The sequence below is a fragment of the Schistocerca gregaria genome, chromosome 1 (genome assembly GCF_023897955.1).
Source record: "Schistocerca gregaria isolate iqSchGreg1 chromosome 1, iqSchGreg1.2, whole genome shotgun sequence".
In the NCBI taxonomy this organism is placed as follows: Eukaryota; Metazoa; Arthropoda; class Insecta; order Orthoptera; family Acrididae; genus Schistocerca; species Schistocerca gregaria.
Window position 1 is genome coordinate 472,477,163 of NC_064920.1, and position 26,343 is coordinate 472,503,505.

Below are 26,343 nucleotides of genomic sequence, written 5' to 3' on the forward strand. Positions count from 1 at the left end.
ACTAACTTTATCTCTGATACATCTTATATTTTGATGAAATATAAAAAGGAATTAGTATATTTCATCAAAATATAAGAGGTATTAGAGATAAAGTTAGTGAACTGCTTATAGATGTTGACTCTGAAATTATTGATATATCGGAGCACTACTTAAATAATTTGGCAATTCAGAGGCATCTTTTACCAAGATACAGATTAGCTGGCTGTCTTTCAGGGAGTTCCTTGCGGGGTCGGGGAATGGCTATGTACGTAAAAAACAGTATTCCATTTGAGTCCATAGACATATCCCGACACTGCACTGAACAGATATTTGAATGTTGTGCGGGGGCAGTTGAATTTAGTTCAAATGGCTCTAAGCAATATGGAACTTAACATCAGAGGTCATCAGTCCCCTAGACTTCGAACTATTTAAACCTAACTAACGTAAGGACATGACACACATCCATGCCCGAAGCACGATTCGAACCTGCGACCGTAGCAGCAGCGCGGATCCGGTCTGAAGCGCCTAGAACCGCTCGGTCACAGCGGTCGGCAGTTGAATTTAGTGAAACTAAACTTCTAACTGTTGTTGTTTATAGGTCCCCTAACTCTGACTTCAGAGCACTTTTCCTCGAGCTTGAGGGGTTCTTGATTCACTTTTTGTAGGAAGTGCCAGTATACGTGCTGACTTCAGTATAAATTTTATACATAATGGTGCAAAAGAAAGGATGTTGGTAGATCTCCTAAATTCATATGATCTGATGCAGACTGCGTTTTTTCCAACTAGGGTGCAGGGGAAAAGTAGTACAGCCATAGACAACATTTTTACTCATTTTTCATTACTATATGGGCATTCTATTAGTAAAAGGGTGAATGGTCTTTCAGACCATGATGCACAAATTTTAACACTAAAAGACATTTTTACTCAAACAAATGTCACATATAATTATAACTATGTAGGAAAGTTAACCCAACAACAATAAAGAATTTTTTAAATCTTGTCAAGGAACAAGGGAGGCAGGATGTTTATAGTGCCAGTAACATAGATGGTAAATATAACGTTTTCCTTAATACATTTCTCATGGTCTTTGAGAGTTGCTTTCCATTAGAACCTACTAGCAGTAATAGGCAGCCTGGGTGGCTGACTAGTGGGATAAGGATATCATGTAGAACAAAGCGGAACTTATATTAAAACGTCAGAAGCAGTCACAATCAAGCGACAGTAGTCCATTACAAACAGTATTGTTAAGTCCTTAAAAATGTTATCATGAAGGCAAAGAGTATGTGGTATGCAAATCGAATAGCTAATTCACAGGATGAAATTAAAACCTTATGGTCAGTTGTGAAGAAAGTGTCTGGTCAGCAGCAAAAGTCGACGATATAAAGTCAGTGCGTAGCAAAATATTTCTGTTACTGATAAATCAGATATATGTACAGTATTTAACAATCATTTTCTGAGCATTACGGGGGAATTAAATAAAAATTTAGTTTCTACAGGGACTCATATAACTTTCTTGGCAGATGCCTTTCCGAGATTGATGCCTGAAATACTCCTTTGTGATACAGACAAAGAGTCAATAATTAAATCACTGAAGACTAAGGACTGTCATGGATATGATGGAGTGCCTAGCAGAATATCAAAGTAGTGTGCTGCACATGTTAGCCCTGTGTTTAGCCATATTTGTAATTTTTCCTTTTAGAATGGTCAGTTTCCTGAACTATTAAAGTACTCAGAAGTAAAGCCGCTTTATAAAAAGGGAGAAAGGCATAATGTAGACAATTTTAGACCTATTTGCTAAAGTTATTGAAAAGGCTGTGTATGTAAGGATAATTGATCATTTTATATCACACGATTTGTTATCAAAAGTACAGTTGTGAGCATGGGATTGATCTGAGATATACCCTTTACCCTGTGGCTCCTGCACGATGCAATTTCCACCCCCACACTACTACAGAAGTCAGACAGGCGCTCCTAACGTTCTAAAGAGAAATGCCTGAAAAACTTTCAGCAATGAGTATTTTCTGGAGTCGCCCGCTGTAAGGAAATGACACAAAAATTTACAAAATTTCTTACGTAACTAGTGCAATACTTGGGTACTGGAGAAGTGCTAGTTAGTGTCAGAAAAACATGAAACTAACGAAAATTATTATTTATTTTGCAAAAATTCTGAGAAATCACAAAGGCACTTTTAGTTATGAATTGAACAAGTTATATCCTGATTCTTTTTGGAACGTGAAGTTACCTCTCAACGATAGGATTCGCTAATGAAATTTCTATACAAAGTTTAAGATTGTTATTGACTTGGCAGAATGGCTGAGAGCCGCGCCTACTCAACTTGAATAATTATCCGTTAGAATGTTGCTAGGTAAGGTCGAGGCTGTCATGTGTGAAATGCAGTGAAGGGTACTGTTGTGGAGGAAATACGGGGCTCGCAATAGCTGTAACGCACAATACCGTAAGCTGCGGTGACTGCGGTCGGCGCCTGCAATCTGTTGTCACACATTCTGGGACATATCTGGTGTGATTGTGGCAATGGTATCTCAGAGGCTCTGTTGCAATGTCACAATGTCAGAAACTACTGTTTTGTACACAATATCATTCTCTTGAAGAGGATAATTTCCGGTGATCTCGGGGGCTATAGAACTAGGCGATCGTCTCGTTGTAATGTCTGAGCGATTCGGACCTGGTATGCTTACAGTTTAAAAAGTTTGTGAACCAAATTACGAATTGCGCACTTTGGCGGTTGAAGCTCCCACGTAGCTTGTCTCATCGATTTCTATGGCGACCTCGTGAATGCGGTTTGACCTGCCTGCACGGTATCCTTCAAAGCAGATGGTCTGCCGTTGCTTGTGTTTTTCAACCGAGCAGTTGCTATAAAGGTTTCCATTCAGGTTCTGATTAACTTGTCATCAGATGCTTTCTTTCCACAATGGGACACAAACTTTCGCTACACAATTATCGGTAATTTTTCTGCTAACCACACAGCACACCGAGCTGTCTCCTGAGGGGAAGTCATTTGTACGATATAGCTCACACGGTGCTTCTCGTGGCGAAAGTGTTGAACGAGACACAGCTGTACAGTTCGCACATTGAACTCGCATTCGGGAGGACGATGGTTCAAACCCGCAACCGGTCATCCTGATTTAGGTTTTCCGTGATTTCCATAAACCGCATCAGGCAAATGCCGGGATGGTTCCTTTGAAAGGGCACGGCCGACTTCCTTCCCCATCTTTCCCAAATCCTATGGGACCGATAACCTCGCTGTCTGGTCCACTCCCCTTAATCAACCAACCAAAGCTGTACAGAAACTTCATGGGTTCTCTAATGGACCTGTAACAAAAAAACAGACGTTACCATCATAAATATAATTAATATTTAATGTTGACATCAGGGTAAACACTCTTTATAACAAGGATATGCCAGTAAACATGACAGACCATTCAATCTTTATTGGCTTTGCAACTGACAGAAGTGTTACTGTGAAAGACTTGGACTGTAATGTAAATGATCTACTTAATAGGGTTATCAGTGACATCACTATGTGGATTTCAGGGAACAGATTAGCGCTTAAGTGCATCAAAACGCAGTGCATACGGTTTCTGACATGTAACTCTTGTAAAGGCGAAATTATATTGTTCCATTGTGATCAGTCAGTGAAGTCCAAATTTTTAAATCATCAGGACTGAGGATAGATGAAAAGCTTTGTTGAAGGCGTGATATTCAAAAGCTTGTGCTGAAACTGAATGCTGCTCTCTTCACTATAAGGATTATCTCCACTGTTTGTGTCACTGAAACATGAAGACTTATTTACTTTGCTTGGTTTCAGTCTGTTATGCCGTATGTTGTTATATTTTGGGGTAACTCTGTGCACTCGCCGAGAATCTACTTAGCTAGAAAAGCGTGGTCGGACTGGTCTGCGGTGTCAGTCCACGAAATCTGTGTGGTCCATTGTTCAGGTGCCCTGGAATTCTGACTCTGCTTCCATAGAAGCGAGGCTTTTTTCTGAACATAATCGGAATTTTTTACGGAACTAGACAAAACCACGTAATGATGGAAGCTGAAGAAATGAATTAATATTTGTGCCATGGCCGGAACTTGAACCCAAGTCTCCTGCTTAGTAGGCAGAAGTGCTAACCATTAGCAGTAGGACTAAGACAGTTGCATGAACTACCTTCTATCAATATGGATATAAAGCTGAGACTCATATGTCTAAATGAAACCGTAGCTCCTTCCATCAGATCAAAACCACGTAGGCTAAAATTCAAAATACAATACAACAAAGCGCTGCATTTCGCCTTATTGATATTTCCGCTCGCTGTTCAAAGTCCTTAGTAGGATCTTCCCTTCCGCGTCGAGAAAACGACGAAACTGCGGGCACATAAATGAGTAATTAATATTCACCGTTAATTCAGCTTCTAATGTAGTCTCTGACTAACTGCTTCTTTTATCTAGCCAAGTGTTCCTCACGAGGTTGAAAATTCTTTCTGGAGCAGCACTGGAATGGAGTATACGAAACACGAAGCAGGTAACTTAGAAAAAACTTCCACAGTTCTCATAACAACGAAAAACTTTCACCCATTTATCATCAGACTTCAAACTAAAAAAGTACTCCTGTCTCGAGAAACGTGTTAAATTGCACACATTCTTCGAGCAACATGCCCTTGTCTACACGAATGTCATATCGAGAAATTACTTCTATGAATTCTGAAATTGAGCACTGTTTCCCTTTTAAGGAACATGTTTCGAAAGCTGTACACACTTTCCCTTCAGAGTCAGGTCGTGTGGCAACATAGTCTGTACCACGGTCCAAGTAATCTAATCAGCCGGTTATCTTTCACATGTTTTGATACGATCATCACTTACTGACTTCAAGACGATCGAGGGGACCACAGAGCCATAACACTGTTTTTCCTTTCTTTGTTGATTCGAAGCATGCTGCTTAGGGATGGTGGGTCCTCAACAGTATAATACCGATGAAAATTCGATTAATATACAATTTATTGCTACAGTGGTTACCGGTTTCGGGCTGGCTAACCCATTCTCAAAACACATACATTGTTATTAACCGTTACTAGTTACACAACACTGTGCCAAAAGGCACGAATTGCTTCATACAACAAAGTCAAAATATACACAACAAATACACAAAGACGCTCATTGAAGTGACACAGCTAGTTTTTGTTAGGGAAAAGATGTGTTGTTTGAGAGTGGGCGAGTCAGGCCGAAACCTTTAACCACTGCAGAAATAAAGTGTATATTTATGAAACTGAGACGGTAAAAATAAAAATTTATCACATTTTCCTTTTTTTCTTGTCATACAGAGGTTCTAAAGTGGTTCGTAAGTTCAAATATGTTTGTTATAAGATTCGGATTGAAGTTTTGCATTTAATGATGCAAAATAACCAATAATGTGTATTATAAAGCGATAATATCCCAGATTATGTTCGATACCGTTGGGTCAAAGGTTTTCACTATTCGCTCTACAGCTGGAAGTAAAGAGAGCCAGCGTGTTGGTGCGTGTTTTAAAATCTCCTGCCATTCATTGTCCATCCATGCACAAAATTCCTTTAATTCATTGAATGTTTTAGTAGAGCGATGGAACTCATTATATATTTTAATAACAACGGCTTCTAAATGCATTTACTCCTTGCTTCGGGACGTTATTCAAGAGACAACAGTTACATATTGCGACAATCAAGGAGCTTTTCTTTTTTACGTAGGTCGACGTATACACTTTTATTCTTCCCAAAATTAATGAACAGAAAAACTGCTGGTTTTCTTCAGCGATAAAGATGCTTTGGGAAACTCACTTTTAATTCCTGTTGCAATTAAGTCAAACGTTTCATTGTCACAAAGTGGGAGAACTTTTGTACATGCACTTTATTTACGAAAAAAGTAATCCACTACCAGTGGAAAGGATTTAATGTGTCCTTTGCTGGATGTACCCGAAGAAACAGAATAATAAACAGAGTTGTCCAACTGCTTATCTGTCCGCTCTTTTGAATACGGACCTACTACTGACGAAATCATTTTCGTTGCTTTCGTGCGTCCACGTGAACATTTCTCAGATATTTTCGAATCTGGAAACAACTACAGGAACAAATTGCTGCAGCAGTCCACGGAAACATAACTATGCCTATATTTAACTCTGTGAAGTACAAAGGATGATTCCCCAGCTATTACTTCTTCTTGTTCTACAGTTCCATGGGAGGTAAAAGAAGAACTTACTTCTCTTTGAGTTTTAGAGGCCGACAGCTTTAACAGCAGTTCTGTGTGTTGCAGTATTTGAGTGTTCTTAGCGTAATTTTTGTCTCCATGAGAAATACTGAAATATGGCGTGCACACAATACAGGGAGCATTATTGTTTTAAGGACACAAAAATAACTAGGATCATACGTGCCCATGCGAGAACCGTAGAACATGAAGACGAAAAAGGAGATACAAACGACAACACGTTAAGCCCAATCGACGCAAGGAAAGACAGCTAAAAACAGGGACTTGGCGAAAGGTCAATAAATTACGCCATAGAGACAACGGAGGTACTGAACTAAAGATTAAATGTGAAACGTCCCCTTTGAAAAATGAATGAATTACTGTGCTAATAAACCTCTACGTTATTTGATTTTCAAACAGCTGAGCAAAACTGAACGTAATCGGAGATTACTCTTCAAAATGGTTGAAATGACTCTGAGCACTATGTGACTTAACTTCTAAGGTCATCAGTCCCCTAGAACTTAGAACTACTTAAACCTAACTAACCTAAGGACATCACACACATCCATGCCCTAGGCAGGATTCGAACCAGCGACCGTAGCGGTCGCGCGGTTCCAGACTGTAGCGCCTAGAACCGCTCGGCCACCCCGACCGGCAGACATTACTCTCTTTACTTATTCTGATCAACACTAGACTGACACGGAATATTTTTGGCGCAACGCAATCTGATTTTCAAAAATCACTACAAAAGAATGGCCCTGACTAAAAATACCCTATCCTTTCATGAATCACTTACCTCACAAAAATCTCCGTTACTGGAACTACCGCAATACAGCGAGCGCCACTACTGCCAACTAAATAAAAGATTCTAACTACTGAAGTCACTAACTACAGATAGGCATAGTCAGCAAATTGAAGATTTTGATAGAGAACAAACAATGTATTTACCTTAATAATGTTCAAAAGTCATAATATACACAGTGTCCCAGCTATCTTGTCCACCCAAAATGTCTCTGGAACAATAACAGCTATTGGAAAACGACTTTCACCGGTATCAATGTAGGGCTGGGGCCCATGAATGTACATATTTGGAAACATTCGAAAACGAAAGCATATGTGTTTTTTAACACAAACTTATGTTTTTTTTTTTTAAATGGACCTCCAATATTTTTTCTTCAGCAATCCATAGCATGACAAAGCACATACACAATAGCGTTGATTGCATCACAATATTCCCATTACGTCCCGAGATATTGAGACGCGAAGTAGACGCTTAAAACACCCGACACGCGCTGCTAGCGCACGTCCTGAGGCTCAGGCGTGAACCCCATGCTGCCCGTAATCGCGATGTGATTGACACGTGTAATCACACCTCCATACTTATCAAGAAGTCCGAAACAAATAACACGGTCTGCTGCCATCCTGCATTAACGTCGTACATTCCAGCAGTTATTTATCCCATAGGCTAGGGGTGATGCGATTCTGTAACATATCTGTGTACCGCAACGTTAGTCACAAAGTTAACTTCGCTTATCGTCAATCCGTTACTAAAAAGGTAATGCCGTTCAACGTTAAAACTTTACTTTACTGTAGATCTAGCGCAAGTGGCAGTTAATCATTCACTCGTAATAGTAAAATTCATGTTGATGGTTTTAGTGAAACGAGCAAGTGGACTAAAAGTTTTACCGTTGTTTAGGTAAAAATGTTTTGATTTGGGAAGTTCAGGTAGGACATAGAAGATGAATGTTAACATGTTTAACCAATTAGTTTTATTATCACATAATTATCAATGTTATGTTTATCTAATGTGTTAAATGACAAATTGTTGCAAACAAATGTTTCTTAACATCACTGGGTAAAATGGCCCTTTGTAGAAACTTCCACTGTGATACCAGCACTACATACTAAACATAGCGTTCACATCTTATGCTCAAAGTGATGCCCATTGGCTTGCATACATAGGGTCACTCTGCAGATGAAGGATGCCCTAATTCGTGCTACTGTTTCCTCTTTGATGGCTGTACAAGCATCAATAATGCGTTGTTACATGTCCTCTGGTGTTGTTGGTTCATGTTGGTAAACAGCATCCTTCACTGCTCCCCAAAGAAAATAATCCAACGGTGTAAGGTCCGGAGATCGGGCAGGCCACCTAACTGGGCCACCTCGTCCAATCCACCTACCAGGGAACTTACGGTTCCGAAGTCGTCGTGCTCGTAAGGCGTTATGTGCAGGGCATGCGTCATGCTTATACCACATGAACATTCTCCGATTCAGAGGTACGGCGTCCAAGAGAACAGGAAGATTGTGTCGTATAAATCCGGAGTACTGTCTGACATTTTGGATGCCATTTATAAAGAAAGGTCCGATAATGGTATCTCCAATAATCCCACAGCAAACATTAACTTTCCACGGACGTTGATGGTCTACCTGACGGAGCCTTTTTGAATTGTCTGTGGACCAATATTGCATATTACTCATATTGACAATTCCTTTGTTGGAGAATGAAGCCTCGTCGGTAAAGACAACATCTGCAAAAAAATTTGGATTAGTCAGAAGTTTTTACTGAGCCCACCGACAAAATGTTACCCTATTGCGGAAGTCATTTCCATGAAGATCCTGGTGCAAATGAACATGGTAAGAATGAAATTTATGACGTTTAAGAATACTCTGTGCACTTGATTTCGACACACCAACTTCACGTTCAATTTGACGTGTGCTGATTTGAGGATTCACAGCTATGGTAGCGAGCACAGCAACTTCAGCACGTTCATCTGTGCGTGTTCTAGGACGATGTCGAGGTCTTGGATTTAAGCTTCCCGTTTCACGTAGACGAGATGTGAGACAACCAAACATACGGCGCGAAGGCGATGGCTTGTCAGGGAATCGTCTTCTGTACAGTCGTTCTGCCTGAACAGCATTTCGTCCACCTACAACAGGGTACAGTACAGGTATGTAGAGTAGGGTAGAAAACAGACATATTAACTTAATAATCATAATGTTCGCTAACAGTACTATCAACAAACAAGCAATCTCATTACGTATTTCCCGTCAACGTACATTGTCCATAGATCAGCAGCATTTCTACCATATCTTGATGTGTGTACATTATACTGTACAGTATAAGTTCCACAACACAACGTTTATTCACAATGTGTACTACCTCAGTGCCGTCAGTAGATTACTATGATGCACGACTACACTGGCAAGCGGTGTACTGCACGCCAAAGCAACAACAAATGGGATGCTCGGAGGGTGGTGGAGTACATGAGTTTGCATGGATCGCAAATCATAAACAAGGCGAAGTGGTAACTGTGGCAGTAGTGGGAACTACGTTGGACACTTGACTAGGTAGAGCCAGGCCCAGCGCGACAGGCACAATGGGTCATATAACGCATTAGATAAACCTTATTTTGGGTGTGCAGAATAAATAAGACGACTTGACGGGTGTACACCGATCGGTACTGGTTCATATTGTGTTCGTAGATACGTAAAACGTGCAAGAGGGAAACCATTATGTGCTTATGAGAGTTGATGGCAGCAGACCGTGTTATTCGTTTCGGACTTCTTGATAAGTATGGAGATGTGATTACACGTGTCAATCACATCGCGATTACGGGCAGCATGGGGTTCACGCCTGAGCCTCAGGACGTGCGCTAGCAGCGTATGTCGGGTGTTTCAAGCGTCTACTTCGCGTCTCAATATCTCGGGACGTAATGGGAATATTGTGATGCAATCAACGCCATTGTGTATGTGCTTTGTCATGCTATGGATTGCTGAAGAAAAAATATAGGAGGTCCATTTAAAAAAAACATAAGTTTGTGTTAAAAAACACATATGCTTTCGTTTTAGAATGTTTCCAAATATGTACATTCATGGGCCCCAGTCCTTCATTGATACCGGTGAAAGTCGTTTTCCAATAGCTGTTATTGTTCCAGAGATATTTTGGGTGGACAAGATAGCTCGGACACCCTGTATATATCAGTTCATGATATCCAGTATTACAAATTTACTCTTTCTGGCGGACACACGTCCAGATCGTCCGCTCTTAAAATTCTGCAATCTCTCTCTCCACATCCACCACTGCTGGCGGCTCACCTCCATCTGCACAACGCTACGTGCTGTTCACATTCAACTGCCCAACACTACAAGAGCGAATATTACAACAATGCAGCCACAGACTGCACACAGCAAAGTTAGTCATTTTCATACAGAGCGCTACGTGGCGTTACCAACATAAAAACCTAAACAGCTTACTTACAAATGTCCTTCGCCATATTGTTCCGGCGGATAAAATGAAAACGCGGTCGACAGCCCGCGCGTCGTTCGCTAAAACGGCCCACAACTCAGGCTGCAAACATAAATGGGGACGTAAACGGTTAAGAAAGTGACATTGCGTCAGGAAATGGTGAACCGTCAAAAGTTGAGGGCAATGAGCACAAAGTGATGGGGGATCACAACTTAACAAATGGCGATGGCTAAAAAGACAGTGCCCTTCGCGGCGAGAGGGCCGAGAGGAGGTCGGCCAAGCCGGTGAGAGAGGTTTAATTGTCCGGCGCTTGTTCCCATGAACGAAAGGTCAGTGGCGATGCCAAAGTGACACCACCTGCTGACACGGCAACACAGAGAGCGTCAGCGGCCTTGTTTCCCCTCAGACCTAAGAGATCAGGAACCCACATAAACATCACAGTGACTCCATCAAGAGTAAGCAAGTGACAGCTTTCCTGGATCCGTTGCACTAAAGGATGGACGGTGTACATCACACAGAGGCTCTGAAGGGCACTGAGAGAGACGGAGCAGATGACAGTCGAGAAGCCTGTGTTGCCGGGTGTACTATGTAGTCTGATACAGGGAAAAGAGTTCCGCTGAAAATACTGAGCAGCGTTCCAGAAGCCAACACCGAAAATCGTCGGTGCCAAAGACCAAGGCATCCCTGACATCACGGTCAGTACGAGAGCCGTCAGTGTACACAAAGGTAATGTCGCGAAGTTCCGTGAGAGGGTCGAGAAACTTGTGGCGATAGAGCGAGTCTGGAGTGAGGCCCTTAGGAAGCGAATGAAGACCAAGGTTAACACGGCCCACCGCACGAAGCCAAGGTGGTAAAGGGTTCACACCCGTTGGGAACGTGGCCGGTAGCGTGAAGTTAAGCCGCCGGAGCAAGAGCCGTAAGCGAACTCCATGAGGTAACAGAGAAGACGGTCGCGCCTCTTACTGACATCAAAGAAGTCGTCGAAGAACGAGACATAGGATGGGAGACCAGGCATGGCAGACAAATGGCATGCGTATCTACTGAGAAGAAAATCACGCCGGTATGTCAGCGGTAGTTTGGCAGCTTCTTCATAATGACTCTCAACCGGGCTAGTGTAAAAGGCCCCAGTGGCCAAACGAATACCACGATGGTGCATTGTATTAAGATGGCGTAAGACAGACGGAGGTGCAGATGCATAAACGAAACACCCATAGTCTAGTTTCGAACGGACAAGGGACCGGCACAAACGGAGGAGGGGGAGAATTATGAATATCCTTACTTTTTTGAAGCCAAGAGTAAACTTTACACCTTTCACTCTTGAACTCGGTCCTCAATAGTAGAGTATAATATTATATGATATATTGTCCATTTTTGTCTGCTAGGGATTTTTAACTATCTCGAGAATGTTTAATCGGAAGTCGGGTTTCCAACTGGAAATTCGGGACAGTCCCGCTGAAATCGGGAAATCTGACAACCCTGTCTGCCGTCGTTGTGCATACCCTCCATTGTGAGGTTTGTTGTTGACAACATTGACTCATTCAGAAGAAACTAATTCATTCAGTGAACGCTAAACGGAAAAACGATATACACTTCGTCAAAGCCTTCCTCAAGTATTGTTCAGAAAGATGTGCATTATTCAGGAGGTTTCGTTTGCAATAGCATTACATAAGAACTGAATAAATTTATAAACCTCAAGTGTTCAAATCTAAGTTGAAAGGTCTCCTTGTGGTACACCTCACGTTCTTTTCTGCACTGTGATTTACTTGTACTCCATCTTATCAATTTTTCCTGTTTTCCTAACCAGGAGGGCAACCTGATGAGAATTCTATAATCTATGTACCGACTCATTCCGTAATCAATTAGCTTTGGTTTGTACGGTCTCACGTAACCTCATAAATAAATAAATTTAAGAACACATTACATTAATAATCTGTTAATTCAAAGGTTCCCATTTATTGCAATACGTGGCATACCTATCAGCTCAAAAATATCGGGACACCTATTAGTGAACACTAATACGGCGTGTGTCACCGCTTAGCTTTTATGACAGCTTTAACTCTGCCGCGGACTCTTCCGATGAGGCGTCTGAATGTCTGTCGAGGAATGGCAGCCCATTCTTCCCCAGGAGCCGAAACCAGAGAAGGTAGCGATGTTAGACGTTGGGGTCTGGTGCAAAGTCGACGTTCTAGCTCGTAGCAACGGCGTTCCATTTGTTTCATTGTGTTCTCTAGGCATTCACCAAATCCAAACCCTTCCATCGGATTGTCACAGGATGTAGAGTGATCACCGCAAATCACTCGTTCCCAGTCATCCACTGTCCATGGATATTGCTGTTACCATTGCCTACATAAACAAGTGGCTTATGAGGAGCTGTTAGACCATTGTGCCCATTCATTGTGCTAGCTGGGCTGCTGGAGCACTTTGGAACTCACGACTGGTATCTTCCCCTGATTTCATGACATTTTTTCACAACCATCCTACGCAATGCTCGACTGTCCTTGTCTTACAATAGATGTGGTCTGCCTGATCACGGTTTTGCTGTGGTTGTTCTCTCACGATTCCACTGCTCAACCACTTCACCAACAGTCAACATGGCCCGCTTCAGAAGGGTTGAAATGTCCCTAGTGGATCTGTTACTCAGATGACATCCAATGTCTAGTCCACGTTCCCAGTCAGTGAGCTCTCCTGACCGACCCATGCTGCTGCTACTGCTACTCTGCTGACAACGCTATGCTCCCAGCCTTCTTTTATGCTGGCGGTACCGCCTCCCGTGACACGTAGTGGTCAGTTCCCCGTTAAATAGGGGTATGTGTTGTCTAGATAGTGTATGACTGACAGATTAACTCTCGTTGACACTGTGGGTAGCACTGTCCTAAAGATCTGTGAGCAGCGTTAGTGTTCTTTAGACGACCTACTGAGATGGGAGTGCATGGTAGTGCTTATCTTCTGTGCGTATGTTTCAGGGCCGCCTCCGATGCCTATATGGGGCAACTACGTGCAGATGCTGCTGTTCAACTACAAGTACCCGTACAAGGTGCTGGACCCGCTAACGCGCCTCTACAAGAGCAAAGTGATCGGCTTCTACTTCGGGAACATCCCCGCCGTCGCTGCCTGTGACTATGAGTCGGTCAAGGAGGCGCTCAACAACCCGCACCTACAGGGACGCGTCGTCAACATCGGGCTCGAGCACAGGATGTTCGGCAAGAAACTAGGTAATCACAAATTCATAATATCCTCCCTCCCAATGAAGGGAAAACTTCTCATTTATCATGTTCTGTAGACCAATATGCCAGCCGCTGTGGCCGAGTGGTTCTAGGCGCTTCAGTCCGGAACCGCGCTGCTGCTACGGTCGCAGGTTCGAATACTGCCCCGAGCAGGGATGTGTGTGATGTCATTAGGTTAGTTAGGTTTAAGTAGTTCTAACTCTAGGGGACTGATAGTCTCAGATGTTAAGTCCCACAGTGCTTCGATCCATTTGAACCATTTTGTAGACCCCTCCGAGAAGAAGAATATGCAGCAACGCGGGAAGATTCGAGGAACACGCTAACATAAGACAATCAAATCATAAAAACTTAATATGTATAGGTGGCAAGAAGAAACTATCAATGAACTGCATAGTGATATTCGTACTTACGGCAGCTAATTTAATCAAGTAATTAGTAAGAAAGCTGTTACTTTGGAAAAAGCTGGCCACACTGTTAACAGTGCATGCCCGTTGTTTATCTGCTACCGGCAGCTTAACTTTTAAACCTGTTCTATATGAGCGACTTTCTGGTCAAAATCGACTTCTCGATGTAAATGTAAATGAGCCGACAATCACGTCAGGTATGGGATAGTGGCGCCAGTAATCAGCTGACTGTGCAGCGTGTGGCGTTCTAAAATCTAGAATATACTGTAAACTGCACAAGCGCAAAAAATGGTTCAAATGGCTCTGAGCACTATGGGACTTAACTTCTGAGGTCATCAGTCCCCTAGAACTTAGAACTACTTAAACCTAACTAACCTAACGACATCACACACATCCATGCCGGAGGCAGGATTCGAACCTGCGAGCGTAGCGGTCTCGCGGTTCCAGACTGAAGCGCCTAGAACCGCTCGGGCACATCAGCCGGCGCACAAGCGCAGATCTGACGACTACGGAGTAGTCTGCAAACATCGTAAGTTAAGCTATTCCCACCGAGCATCCTCTTACCATAAGAATGTACTTTCTGTCTCCTTAATCTTCATTTCTTTGTTTGTTCTGTTTCTGTGTCGAGTTGTAACGGTTTCGCGGGGACCTGATATTTTTTCTACTATCGTTCTCCCAGAAGAGAGGCAAAATATCTGAAAGCAACAAAGTGTGTATGTTTTACAATAGCTGCACAAAAACGACCTACTCTATCCTCTCATATAACTATATCTATACTAATAATAGCGGTTAAGGCGCTCAGTCCGGAACCGCGTGACTGCTACGGTCGCAGGTTCGAATCCTGCCTCGGGCATGGATGTGTGTGATGGGTGTCCTTAGTAGTTCTAAGTTCTAGGGGACTGATGACCACAGATTTTAAGTCCCATAGTGCTCAGAGCCATTTGAACCATTTTTTATACTAATAATAAAAGTGAAAAACCATCGGATCCGTTTGTTTGAACATCCAAACTACTATATGCATTTTCATGGTGCTTTCACAGGTAACTTGAGCGTAGCTTAGGACAGCATACAGGCTTTATTTAAGCAAAATCAGAAAACGAAAAAAATAGCTATCGTAATTTAAAGTTTTATCCAAACTTGTTTGCTCAGCTTAACAGTTCCGATGTTTAATCAACACGGCATAGTACACCAAAGAGCCGATCTATGGGACTGTTGTTTTCGTTGTTCGCCAAAGAACCAGTAGATGGCAGTGCTAGTTCTTTTAACTCAGTAACAAATGTGCTATCCAAAGTTTATATCAGTGACAGAATTAACCACCGCGATATTACGAATACAGGCTAATAGCTCATTTACTTGGTTAGTATGTACGGATTTCCTGTTTTAGTTTTGTGTGATAAAAACTTAACAACATTGGTTTGCTTCTTGCGATAGGTTTCATTTATATTTAACTTCTCTCCTAGGAAAGCTTTATTTTTTATATCAGTGCCAGAAACATTTTCAGAAATTTATGTCAGCACTGCAATCTTATCTTTATGAAGACAGCTAACACTGAATTTACTTGGCTGGGATATACCCTATGGATATACTGATTTCGCTTTGTGTATTAAAATCTTAACGACATTGTTTTGTTTCTTCCGATGGGTTTTATTTATATTCTTGCTAAGAAGAATCTAATTTACTTAGTTTGCTTTGTGATTTGGGTGCCTACATGCTGCATGTTGATTTCGTTTCATTCATGAATAAACATGGCTAGAGAATGGTCATGTCTTTCTTGATACACCAGAACGACTAAAAGATTGAGGACTACGTGATCTCAAGAATCCATTGGAAATCGTGAGGAGAGATTTGCTGCAGCCCGAGAACGTCAGGCTGTAACTCGCACTTTGGAAATCACTTCCAAAATCGAGGCGCGATGTAAGTCTGCTCGAGAGCAACATGCTGTTATCTCGCTCCGCGGAACCCTTCACTCACACAGGCTTAAAGGCACTTTCCTCCAACGCAAATTCACACAAGCAGAAATTTTGACGGTAACTGGCGCAGAGGAGCGAATTTTTACATCCCAAATGCCGCTTATTCCTAATAAATTACCATTTCGATTTAAAAGTGCACAATTCCCTATGAGCTTTTGTTATACCGTTATGGGGATTGGTTATTATATTCTCTATATTAACGTGGAACACGATGAGAGATATTAATTATAGCTTTATCGTGCTATAGCATACACACGTGCTACATGAATAATCATCATTTGTTACAAGCGCTCAATATCACGACAAAGATAACAGACATGAGTCTGAGATAACGTTCATAATCCCACTGGCGACGACACGATATGTACCAATGTTGTCACATCAGTTCCTCCCTTTTTTTGAAGAGATGAATGCCGTGTAGTGCCCTACTGATGACTTGAAACGATGCAAACATCACTTACATCTTTCTGCCTATCTAATAGTTTTGGGGAAGGCGATTAACTGTGTTGTGGCTTGTCGCGGAACAGAAATGAGCTCTTTTCAACGACTTGCATTGGCAGTGCGCAGAAAGTGATGCCAAAAAAAACCGTTTACCATTTACCACCGTTTCCTCCGCGTAAGATCTTTCACGGATCGAGTAAGCCGCTGGCCATTGGCCAATACGCTCGATCTGCTGAATCTTGACGTGGCGCCGTCGACGTGAAACCAGAAGCTTCTTTCACCTGCGAGAACTTGCACCTTACTATCCTGCCAGAGAATGTACGAAGAGGTGCAGGGTTGCGAGGCGGCGGGAGCTCGCAGTCTTTTGATGTTGGTATGTGCCTGCACATCTAATGGTTCAAATGCCTCTAAGCACTGTGGGACTTAACATCTGAGCTCATCGTTCCCCTAGACTTAGAACTACTTGAACCTAACTAACCTAATGACATCACACACATCCATGCCCGAGGCAGGATTCGAACCTGCAACCGTAGGAGCATCGCGGTTCCAGACTGATGAGCCTAGAACCGCTCGGCCACAGCAAATTTAATGGGTGTGGGGTATATGCAGTGAGGAGGGCTCCGTTGTCCGTGTGCAGGCTTCAGCAGTTCGATGGACATTGTATTCCGCGTGCAGTTTCTGGCAATGACGAACGAGTTTCCTATCCTAAAAAAGGCCCTAAATGGCTCGGAATAGTGGAGTGAGTACGGAGGTTGTACGGAACCGTCTCTGAGCCACACGAATTGACAGCTTTGCAAGTCCTTATGGATGAAAACTGTCCGTTCGCTATGACTGACAGGGTTGAGAGGCCTGAGATGTAGCATGGTCGATTTGCTCCATCACTCACTATCACTATGAACTTCTCCGAGTCATTACTAATACCGTGTTACCAAAAAATAATTTCACTTGTGTGAATTTTAGCTTCGGTTTGGTGGGCCAGAATATAGAAAATTTTACGTTGCTGATCCTGGGTGAGCAACTTACGAGGATCTGATTATTGCTTATCACCGGAAAAGACGGAGGTCTGGTGTTCGCTGAATGCAACACTGACTGCGGAGCTGAAAGCTCCTCTTGTTTCACTTTTTTGTTTGCCAAGCGTGTCCATTGTTCCATTCATCGCCTCGTAAAGCACTTCCTCGGAAATGGAATGTAGCGGCACGAAAACCGTTCACCTTGCGGTCACTACTACGGACGAATTATTGCTTCACCTCTATTAATACATAACATTGTGAGTGATATTACATATAGATTTATTGTGCTAAAGCATACACATGTGCTATGTGAACATTCATCACTTGCTACGAGCACTGACGCTTAGAACAAAGACAAAGATAACACTCGCGCGGGTAAAGGCATGATATCTGTTGATATCACCGCACAATGACCATAAACAAAGCACAAGGACAGATGATTTGTGTTGCGGGCGTGGACCTTAGTGCAGCTGCCTTTCGCACGTTCATATCCCCAATCATAATACTTCGAAAGTTTTATACAAAGAAGCTTTTGCATGCATATGAAGTCTTCGATACAGCTGTATTCTTTTGAATTGGTTGAGATGTCAAACTTCTTGCTCATTGTTAGAGGGTAGCTTGTTGAAGACTTTTACACCAGAGTTCACAATCAACCATGAACTAGGGAGTCAAAGTTCAGATGAAAAATTTTATAGGTATTGTATTGTGGTTATGTACATTACAGTTTAGCTGAAACTAAGTTTTATTGTCAGTGCCTAAAGTTATTAAGGAGTAAAGGTATTGGGAAATGAGTGTAAGAATTCCAAGATCTTTAGAAAAGGCTTCTGTGAGACTAAGCTGGTCGTTTATTGGCTGTCTGCAGCTCTTGTAAGTGTTAACACGCTCATTGCTGAACACAAAATTAACTGCCGCCTGGAACAATCTGACAAATCAGCTATACTTTAAATGCGAACATTTTAGGTTAGGTTTTACCGTGACTGTTGTTGACATTGCCCATGCAGGCAATCAAGGCTATTTTCGAGTACAAAAACAGTACAGAAAAGGTCGCAATGACGACACAACACACTTCAATAGGAATTATCTCAAGAATAACGTCATTCCAAATACAAATGTGACAGTATACATGTGATGTGTTACGACAGTGAATAGGAACCTGTGACCACTGGAGGTACTCTAGTTTACTTATTTTATGTTTACTGATCCTACGACTTATCTTAGAAGAAAGATTAAGGAAAGGCAAACCTACGTTTCTATCATTTTTAGACTTAGAGAAAGCTTTTGACAATGTTGATTGGAATACTCTCTTTCAAATTCTGAAAGTGGCAGGGGTAAAATACAGAGAGCGAAAGGCTATTTAAAATTTGGTACACTAAGCACATAGAAGTTATAAGAGACGAGGGGTGTGAAAGAGAAGCTGTGGTTGGGAAGGGAGTGTGACAAGGTTGTAGCCTCTCGCCGATGTTATTCAATCTGTATATTGAGCAAGCAGTAAAGGAAACAAAAGAAAAGTTCGGAGTAGGTATTAAAATCCATGGAGAAGAAATAAAAACCTTGAAGTTCGCCGATGACATTGTAATTCTGTCAGAGACAGCAAAGTACTTGGAAGAGCAGTTGAACGGAATGGACAGTGTCTTGAAAGGAGGGTGTAAGATGAACCTCAACAAAATCAAAACGACGATGATGGAATGTAGTCGAATTAAGTCGGGTGATAGTGAGGGAATTAGATTAGGAAATGAGACACTTAAAGTAGTAGAGGAGTTTTGCTACTTGGGCAGCAAAATAACTGATGATGGTCGAAGTAGAGAGGATATAAAATGTAGACTGGCAATGGCAAGGAAAGCGTTTCTGAAGAAGAGAAATTTGTTAACATCGAGTATAGATTTAAGTGTCAGGAAGTCATTTCTGAAAGTATTTGTATGGAAGTGAAACGTGGACGATAAATAGTTTGGACAAGAAGAGAATAGAAGCTTTCGAAATGTGGTGCTACAGAAGAATGCTGAAGATTAGATGGGTAGATCACATAACTAATGAGGAGATATTGAACAGACTTGGGGAGAAGAGGAGCTTGTGGCACAACTTGACTAGAAGAAGGGATCGGTTGGTAGGACATGTTCTAAGACATCGAGGGATCACCAATTTAGTATTGGAGGGCAGCGTGGAGGGTAAAAATCATAGAGGGAAACCAATAGATGAATACACAAAGCAGATTCAGAAGGATGTAGGCTGCAGTAGGTACTGGGAGATGAAGAAGCTTGCACAGGATAGAATAGCATGGAGAGCTGCATCAAACTAGTCTCAGGATTGAAGAACACAACAACAACATGTTTACCATATCAGTTTAATTTTTTTCAGAAGAAATCCAAAACCATGTTCTGAAATAGTGTCTTTTTTCTCCACTAGGCAGTGCCACACGTTCCTCCAAAAATTGTAACACAACACACACACAAATGTCACACTAAATAATGTAAATCCACCCGATGATGGCCGGCCGGTGTGGCCGTGCGGTTCTAAGCGCTTCAGTCTGGAACCGAGTGACCGCTACGGTCGCAGGTTTGAATCCTGCCTCGGGCATGGATGTGTGTGATGTCCTTAAGTTAGTTAGGAATAAGTAGTTCTAAGTTCTAGTGGACTGATGACCTCAGATGTTAAGTCCCATAGTCTTCAGAGCCATTTTGAACCACCCGATGATGGAGGTTTAAACCTTTGAAACGCGTCGTGGAAATAACTAAAACGGTGACTGGTAACAGTAAACTTGTTTTTTCATTTAAAATCAGCCATAGCATAACATTTCTTCCGTGACGGACACCACGAGATAAAACTCAGTGGGACGAGCGTGTTTGCGATCACAACGCATTATCATGCGCGCTTACATTGATCAGCCAGACATTATGATCACCGACCTACTATCGATATTAACCCGTCCAGGTGACAGCAGCGTCACCTGGCGAGGAATGCCTGCTAGCCAGACAAACGCACGGTGCGTGTAGTATCAGTGAGTGTGCTGTTCGTGTGTAGAATGGGGAAGCTGCGTGATCTAGCTGAGTTTGGCCGAGGACAGATTATGATGGCCCGGAAGCTCGGCACAAACATTTCTGAAACTGCACTACTTGTTGGTTCTTCGAGGAGTGCTATGGTGAGTGTTTTTAACACGTGGCGAAGCCAAGGTGTAACCACATCCAGACGTCGTGGGGTCTGGCGGCCTCCCTTCATTAAAGATGTCGGACGACATGGGCTGCGCAGACTGGTAAAACAGGACAGGCGGTGAACTGTGGCGGAACTAACATCAGATTTTAATGCTGGGCAGAGTGCAAGACTGTCTGAACACACAGTGCACCAAACACTTCTAACGATGGGCCTCCGCTGACGACGACCCATGCCGGTGCCAATGTTAGCACTACGATATCGGCAGCCACGACTGAAACAGGCACATGACCATCGGCACTGGACATTGTGGAATGTCAGAGTGCTGCATGCTCTAATGAATCCCAATACCTTCTTCATCATGCCGATGGAAGGGCGCGAATCGTCGCCGTCCAGGGGAACAGCTCCTTGACACCTGTACTGTGAGATGGAGACAAGCTGACGGGATCTTTATTATGCTCTGGGGACATTCACGTGGGCGTCCATGAGTCCATCGGAGCTTGTGCAAGGCATCATGACCGCCAAGAAGTATTGTAAACCGGTTGCAGACCGCGTACGCCCGTTCATGACATGTTTCCTGATGGTAGTGACTTTTTCAACAAGATAATGAGCCATCTCTCAAGGCCAGGAATGTGATGGAGTGGTTCGAGGAACATAGTGGCGATCTCCAATTGATGTGCTGACCCCCAACTCGCCAGATCTGAACTCCAGTGAACACATCTGGGACGTGGCGTTAGAGCTCGTCGCCCCTATCTCCGGAATTTACGGGAATTAGGTGACTTGTGTGTGCAGATGCGGTTCCAACTTCCTAAGGTCTCACTGTTTCCATACCACGACGCGTCGACGCTGTTATCCGTGTAAAAGGTGGACATAACGGCTGTTAGGTGTGTGGTCATCATGTTCTGGCTGATCATTGTATACAGAGGCCATGGAGATTCACAAACACCGTAATAATTTTAATAGAAAAAAATTAGGTATTAAGTTAGATAAAAGATGGATGTCGACTTTCAAATGGTTCAAAAGGCTCTGAGCACTATAGGACTTAACATCTGAGGTCATCAGTCCCCTAGAACTTAGAACTACTTAAACGTAACTAACCTAAGGACATCACCCACATCCATGCCCGAGGCAGGATTCGAACCTGCGACCGTAGCGGTCGCGCGGTTCCAGACTGAAGCGCCTAGAGCCGCTCGGTCACAACGGCCGGCCGATGTCGACTTTGCTCGAACCGAATGACTGTCGACGACTTTTAATCGAGAACGATGGTGCCGATCAAAGTTAATCACTCAATTGTCTTCACGTGACGAGTGGTGCCGCCTTCTGTGCTGCCCATCGAGCCTTTGATGCAGTTGCCGTTTTACCTCCGAAAGTGTCTCCAGCAGTCGGAGTCGAAACATCGAGCAGTAGTTTTATATATCGACCACGGGCTCACAGCCCAGAAGATGTTCATCTCATTTGATTGTATTTCATTCGATTACCCTTGTTTTACTTTTGCTTATGTTCAACTTATAACCTGTTTTCAAGACATCAACATCTTCATCTGTGCTATGCAAAACACTGTGGAGAGAGGTTACTTCCGACTGTACCAGTTATTAGGGCTTCTACCCGTTCTATGCACGCATGGAGCCGGGAAGAAATGACTGTTTAAATGCCTCTGTGTGCACTATAATTAATCTAATCTTGTCTCCAAGATCCTTAATGGAGCGATACGTATAGGGCTGTAGTCCACTCTGTTCAAGGTGTCTTCCAACTCCTTTGCTGTCTCTGACAGAATTACAGTGTCACCGACAAACATAAAGGTTTTTAACTTCGTCTCCTTGAACTTTTATCACCTTTCCAAAATTTCTCCGTGATTTCTGTTACTGCTTGCTCAGTTCATAGACTGAATATGGAATACGCTAAAATCCCACCTCATTACCTTCTCATCTACAGTTTCCCTTTCATGTCCTTCGATTCTTGTAACTGCAATATGTTTTCTGTATCGAAGCCATTAGTTTAAAATGTGTAAGGACTTTTCTATTTCCTGATAGCAACTAGCTTCCAGGACATCGGCTGTACACATGTCTGTTGTCGCTCTGCAGGCATCGTCTTCACGGATGGCCCCCAGTGGCTGGAGCAGCGGCGGTTCTCGCTGAGGAACATGCGGGATTTCGGGTTCGGCCGTCGCTCTGAGAAGCTGGAGGCCGAATTGGGGGCGGAGTTGCGAGACCTGGTGGAGTTGATCCGCGGGGGACGCGAAGACCAGGTGGGTTGAGGTCTCTGTCTCTCTGCTAGCCTACTGGGTTCGTCTGCTACGACTCTAGATGACGGTCAAGGTTGCTTTGCTGCCAGATTCTCCCTGTCGCCAAAGAATACGCCAACAATTTAAAAAGATAATCTCCCCGATTTCGTCCATAACCTGCTCCAACATGAGTCTACAGAAATGTATAAGAGAGCTGCAAGATTCTAAAACTGCCATTGCTGGTACACAGTTGAGCCAAAACTTCGCTGTACAGCGTGTTGTTCCAACTCTAAATCGCAATACAGCAGCGATTCTGCTTGTCATGCATTCGACTAGTCCTTGGTAGGTTTTCAGAGGGTGTACGCCACACCTATGTACGTACAGGATACGCAGTTTTCCTAAATTATGGACCACTGGTTTGCTGGGCGAAGCTGACGCCCAACAGCATTCCTGATGTGTTCCATTAGGTTCAGATCAGGCGAATTTGGTGGCCAAGACGTCAACATGAGTTCAGTATCATGTTCCTCAAACTATTCTAGAACTATTCTTACCTTACAACACGGAGATTATCCTGCTTGATGATGCTGCCACTATCAGGGAAGACATAAAGTACGAATGGATGCTGGAGGTCTGCAGTAATGTTTACGCAGTGCATGGGTGTCGCAATGTATTCAATTACCACCACTAGCCACATAAAAGTGCAGGTTAATGTCCTCCGTAGCATAATACCGACCACACAGCATGCATCCCTGGCGCAGTGAATGCTTCTAGCAGCCGTTCCTCTGGATGACGGCGTATCCGAACACGACCTGGTGTATGAGGAAACGTGACTCATCAGACCAGGTGATAGGTTTCCATTGCTCCACTGTCCAGTCTCGGTGATCCAGTACCCACTGCATACGAAATTGATGGTGACGTTGGGTGCACGGAAGCCACATGTCCAGTAACTTGTAGTGAATGGTGTGTTCCAGAACACTTGTACCAGCACCGCCATTGTCCTCTGTCGTCAGATCTGCCACTGATCGCCATCTGTTCTGCCTCGGACAGCTGGCGAGCCTCTCACCTCCATGCTCTCTGGTGAGGCGTGGACATCCAACTCCTTGTCGTCTACTCATGGTTTCACCATCCGCCGGCTACTTTCAATAGATGCAAGCGATAATAGAACGCAAACTGGCAACCAACTTCGCCGCATCAGAGATGCTCCTTCCAGAAGCTGAGCCATCACAGTCTGCCTGTTGTAACAGTAACGCACTGCCAATGTAAGAGTTCTGCAACAGGTGCACGAAATAAATGACTCCAGCACAAGAACACTTATTTATGGTAATTCACAAATGCCTTAACATCTATCTCGGATTACACATTTAATCTGTCCGGACTGAGAACAGAGTTCTGTTGTCGATAGTCACTTCCAGTAGTGAACACTTGCCCAGAGACTAAATCTGTAGGCACGCACTGCACTATGGGTGCCTATTTACGTTAATGCCATATTCTAATATGCAGTTGCTATTTCCAGACGAATTCTGCTGAAGAACTGGATCCCAGACAACTGACTATCCACGAAATATTGAACTCCCTGGAGACTGAACACTGAAGACTGCTGGCCAATGTGTGTCTGGCACACTGGCGGGCCGCACGTAATTTCACCGTACAGGCGACTGGCTGTTGCTGTTGCTGCAGATCACAACTCCTTCCAGTCGGCTCTCCAAGCGCAATCATGTCTTCGTTGTATTTGGTTGGCGCACATGGTGGGCGTGGCAAAGTAGTCCGGCCGGTGCTTGGGGCCTCTTTGAACGACCAGTGGAGCTCATTTTACTGCTAATGTGGGCTATGCCGATCGCAGATACGATGGAGGGGAGGCGTACTCAGCAGGGGTGTCAGCGTGAGACACAACATTAGTCATGGTCAGTGTCGCTTATGGCAGTCGATTTCCCCACTTCTGGCTCGTGTCATGACTAGAATTATTGCCTAGTTGTCTGTTAAAGTCACGTGCCTGCGAAGCCTCCAGGCAGCACTCACACTTGCCGTGGGCAGTCGTCGTGATGTTTTTGCTCATTAGTGTATTATGGCAATGTTCAGTGCAAAAATTGCTCTGAGCACTATGCGACTTAACTTCTGAGGTCATCAGTCGCCTATAACTTAGAACTAATTAAGCCTAACTAACCTAAAGGGCATATCCGTGCCCGAAGCAGGATTCGAACCTGCGACCGTAGCGGTCGCTCGGTTCCAGACTGTAGCGCCTAGAACCGCACGGCCACTCCAGCCGGGCAGTGTTCAGTAAAGGCTCGCATTGTCACTCTGCTGTATACAAAAACATCATCCGTGAACAGCCTCACAGAGCTCCCGACGTTATCTGCTAGATCATTAGCATAAAATGTAAACAATAAAGATACTACAATGAGGTGACTGGTCATGGCACAACGATACGCACATATACAGACTGCGGTTGTATCGCGTACATAAGATATAAAGGAGAGTGCATTGCCGTAGCTGTCATTTGCACTCAGGTGATTCGTGTGAAAAGGTTGCCGATCTGATTATGCCAGCACGACGGAAATTAAGACTTTGAAAGCGGAATGGTATTTGTAGCTAAACCCATGGGATATTCCATTTCGGAAATCGTTATGGAATTCAGTATTCTGAGATCCACAGTGACAAGCCTGGCGAGAATGCCAATATGCAGTTATTATCTCTCACCATGGACAACGCAGTGGCGACGGCATTCACTTAACAACTGAGAGCAGCGGCGTTTGAGTAGAGTTTTCAGTGCTAAGAGACTGCGCAGAAATCAATCTGGGAAGTACGACGAAAGTATCCTATAGGACAGTGTGGCGAAATCCGGCGTTAACAGGCTAGTGCCTTTGCTAACAATACGAAATCTGCAGCGCCTCTCCTGGATTCATGACCATAGCGGTTGGTCTTAGATGATTGGAAAGTCGTGGCCTGGTCAGATGAGTCGTGGTTACGAGCTGGTAAGAGTTGGTAAGAGTTGGTAAGAGCTGATGGTAGGATTCGAGTTTGGAGCAGGCCTCACGAAGCCGTGAACCCTAGTTATCAACAAAGCACTGTGCAAGCTGGCGGTGGCTCCATAATGGTGTGGGCTGTGCCGCGTGGAATGGACTGGGTCATCTACTTCAACAGTACCGTCATTGTCTGAAAATGGTTATGTTCGGCTACTTCGAGACCATTTGCAGCCATTCATGGACTACATGTTCGCAAACAATGATGGAATTTTTGTGGACGACAATGCACCACGTCGCTGGGGCATAGTTGTTCCCGACTGGTTTGAAGAACATTCTGGACAATTCGAGCGAATGATTTGGCCATGCAGGCAGCCCGAAGTGAATCCCACCGAAAATTTATGGGACATAATCGAGAGTTCAGTTCGTGTACAAAATACTGCAGCAGCAACACTTTCTTAATTATGGACGATTATAGAGGCAGCATGGCTCAATATTTCTGCAGGGGACTTCCAACGACTTCTTGAGTCCATGCAG

The 26,343-nt window shown here is 43.6% G+C and overlaps 1 protein-coding gene across 3 annotated transcripts in view; it reads left to right on the forward strand.

Moving 5' to 3' along the window:
- LOC126353281 (probable cytochrome P450 304a1) overlaps positions 1 to 26,343 on the forward strand; it is a 187,466-nt gene that overhangs the window by 106,503 nt on the left and 54,620 nt on the right. For all 3 annotated transcript variants that reach the window (XR_007565197.1, XM_050002751.1, XM_050002752.1), the window contains exons 2-3: positions 13,402 to 13,650; positions 22,710 to 22,873. Coding sequence is in view for 2 of the 3 variants with exons in the window: in XM_050002751.1 (XP_049858708.1) it covers positions 13,402 to 13,650; positions 22,710 to 22,873 (413 nt within the window). In the remaining variant the exon portion in view is untranslated. The remainder of the gene's footprint in view (positions 1 to 13,401; positions 13,651 to 22,709; positions 22,874 to 26,343) is intronic.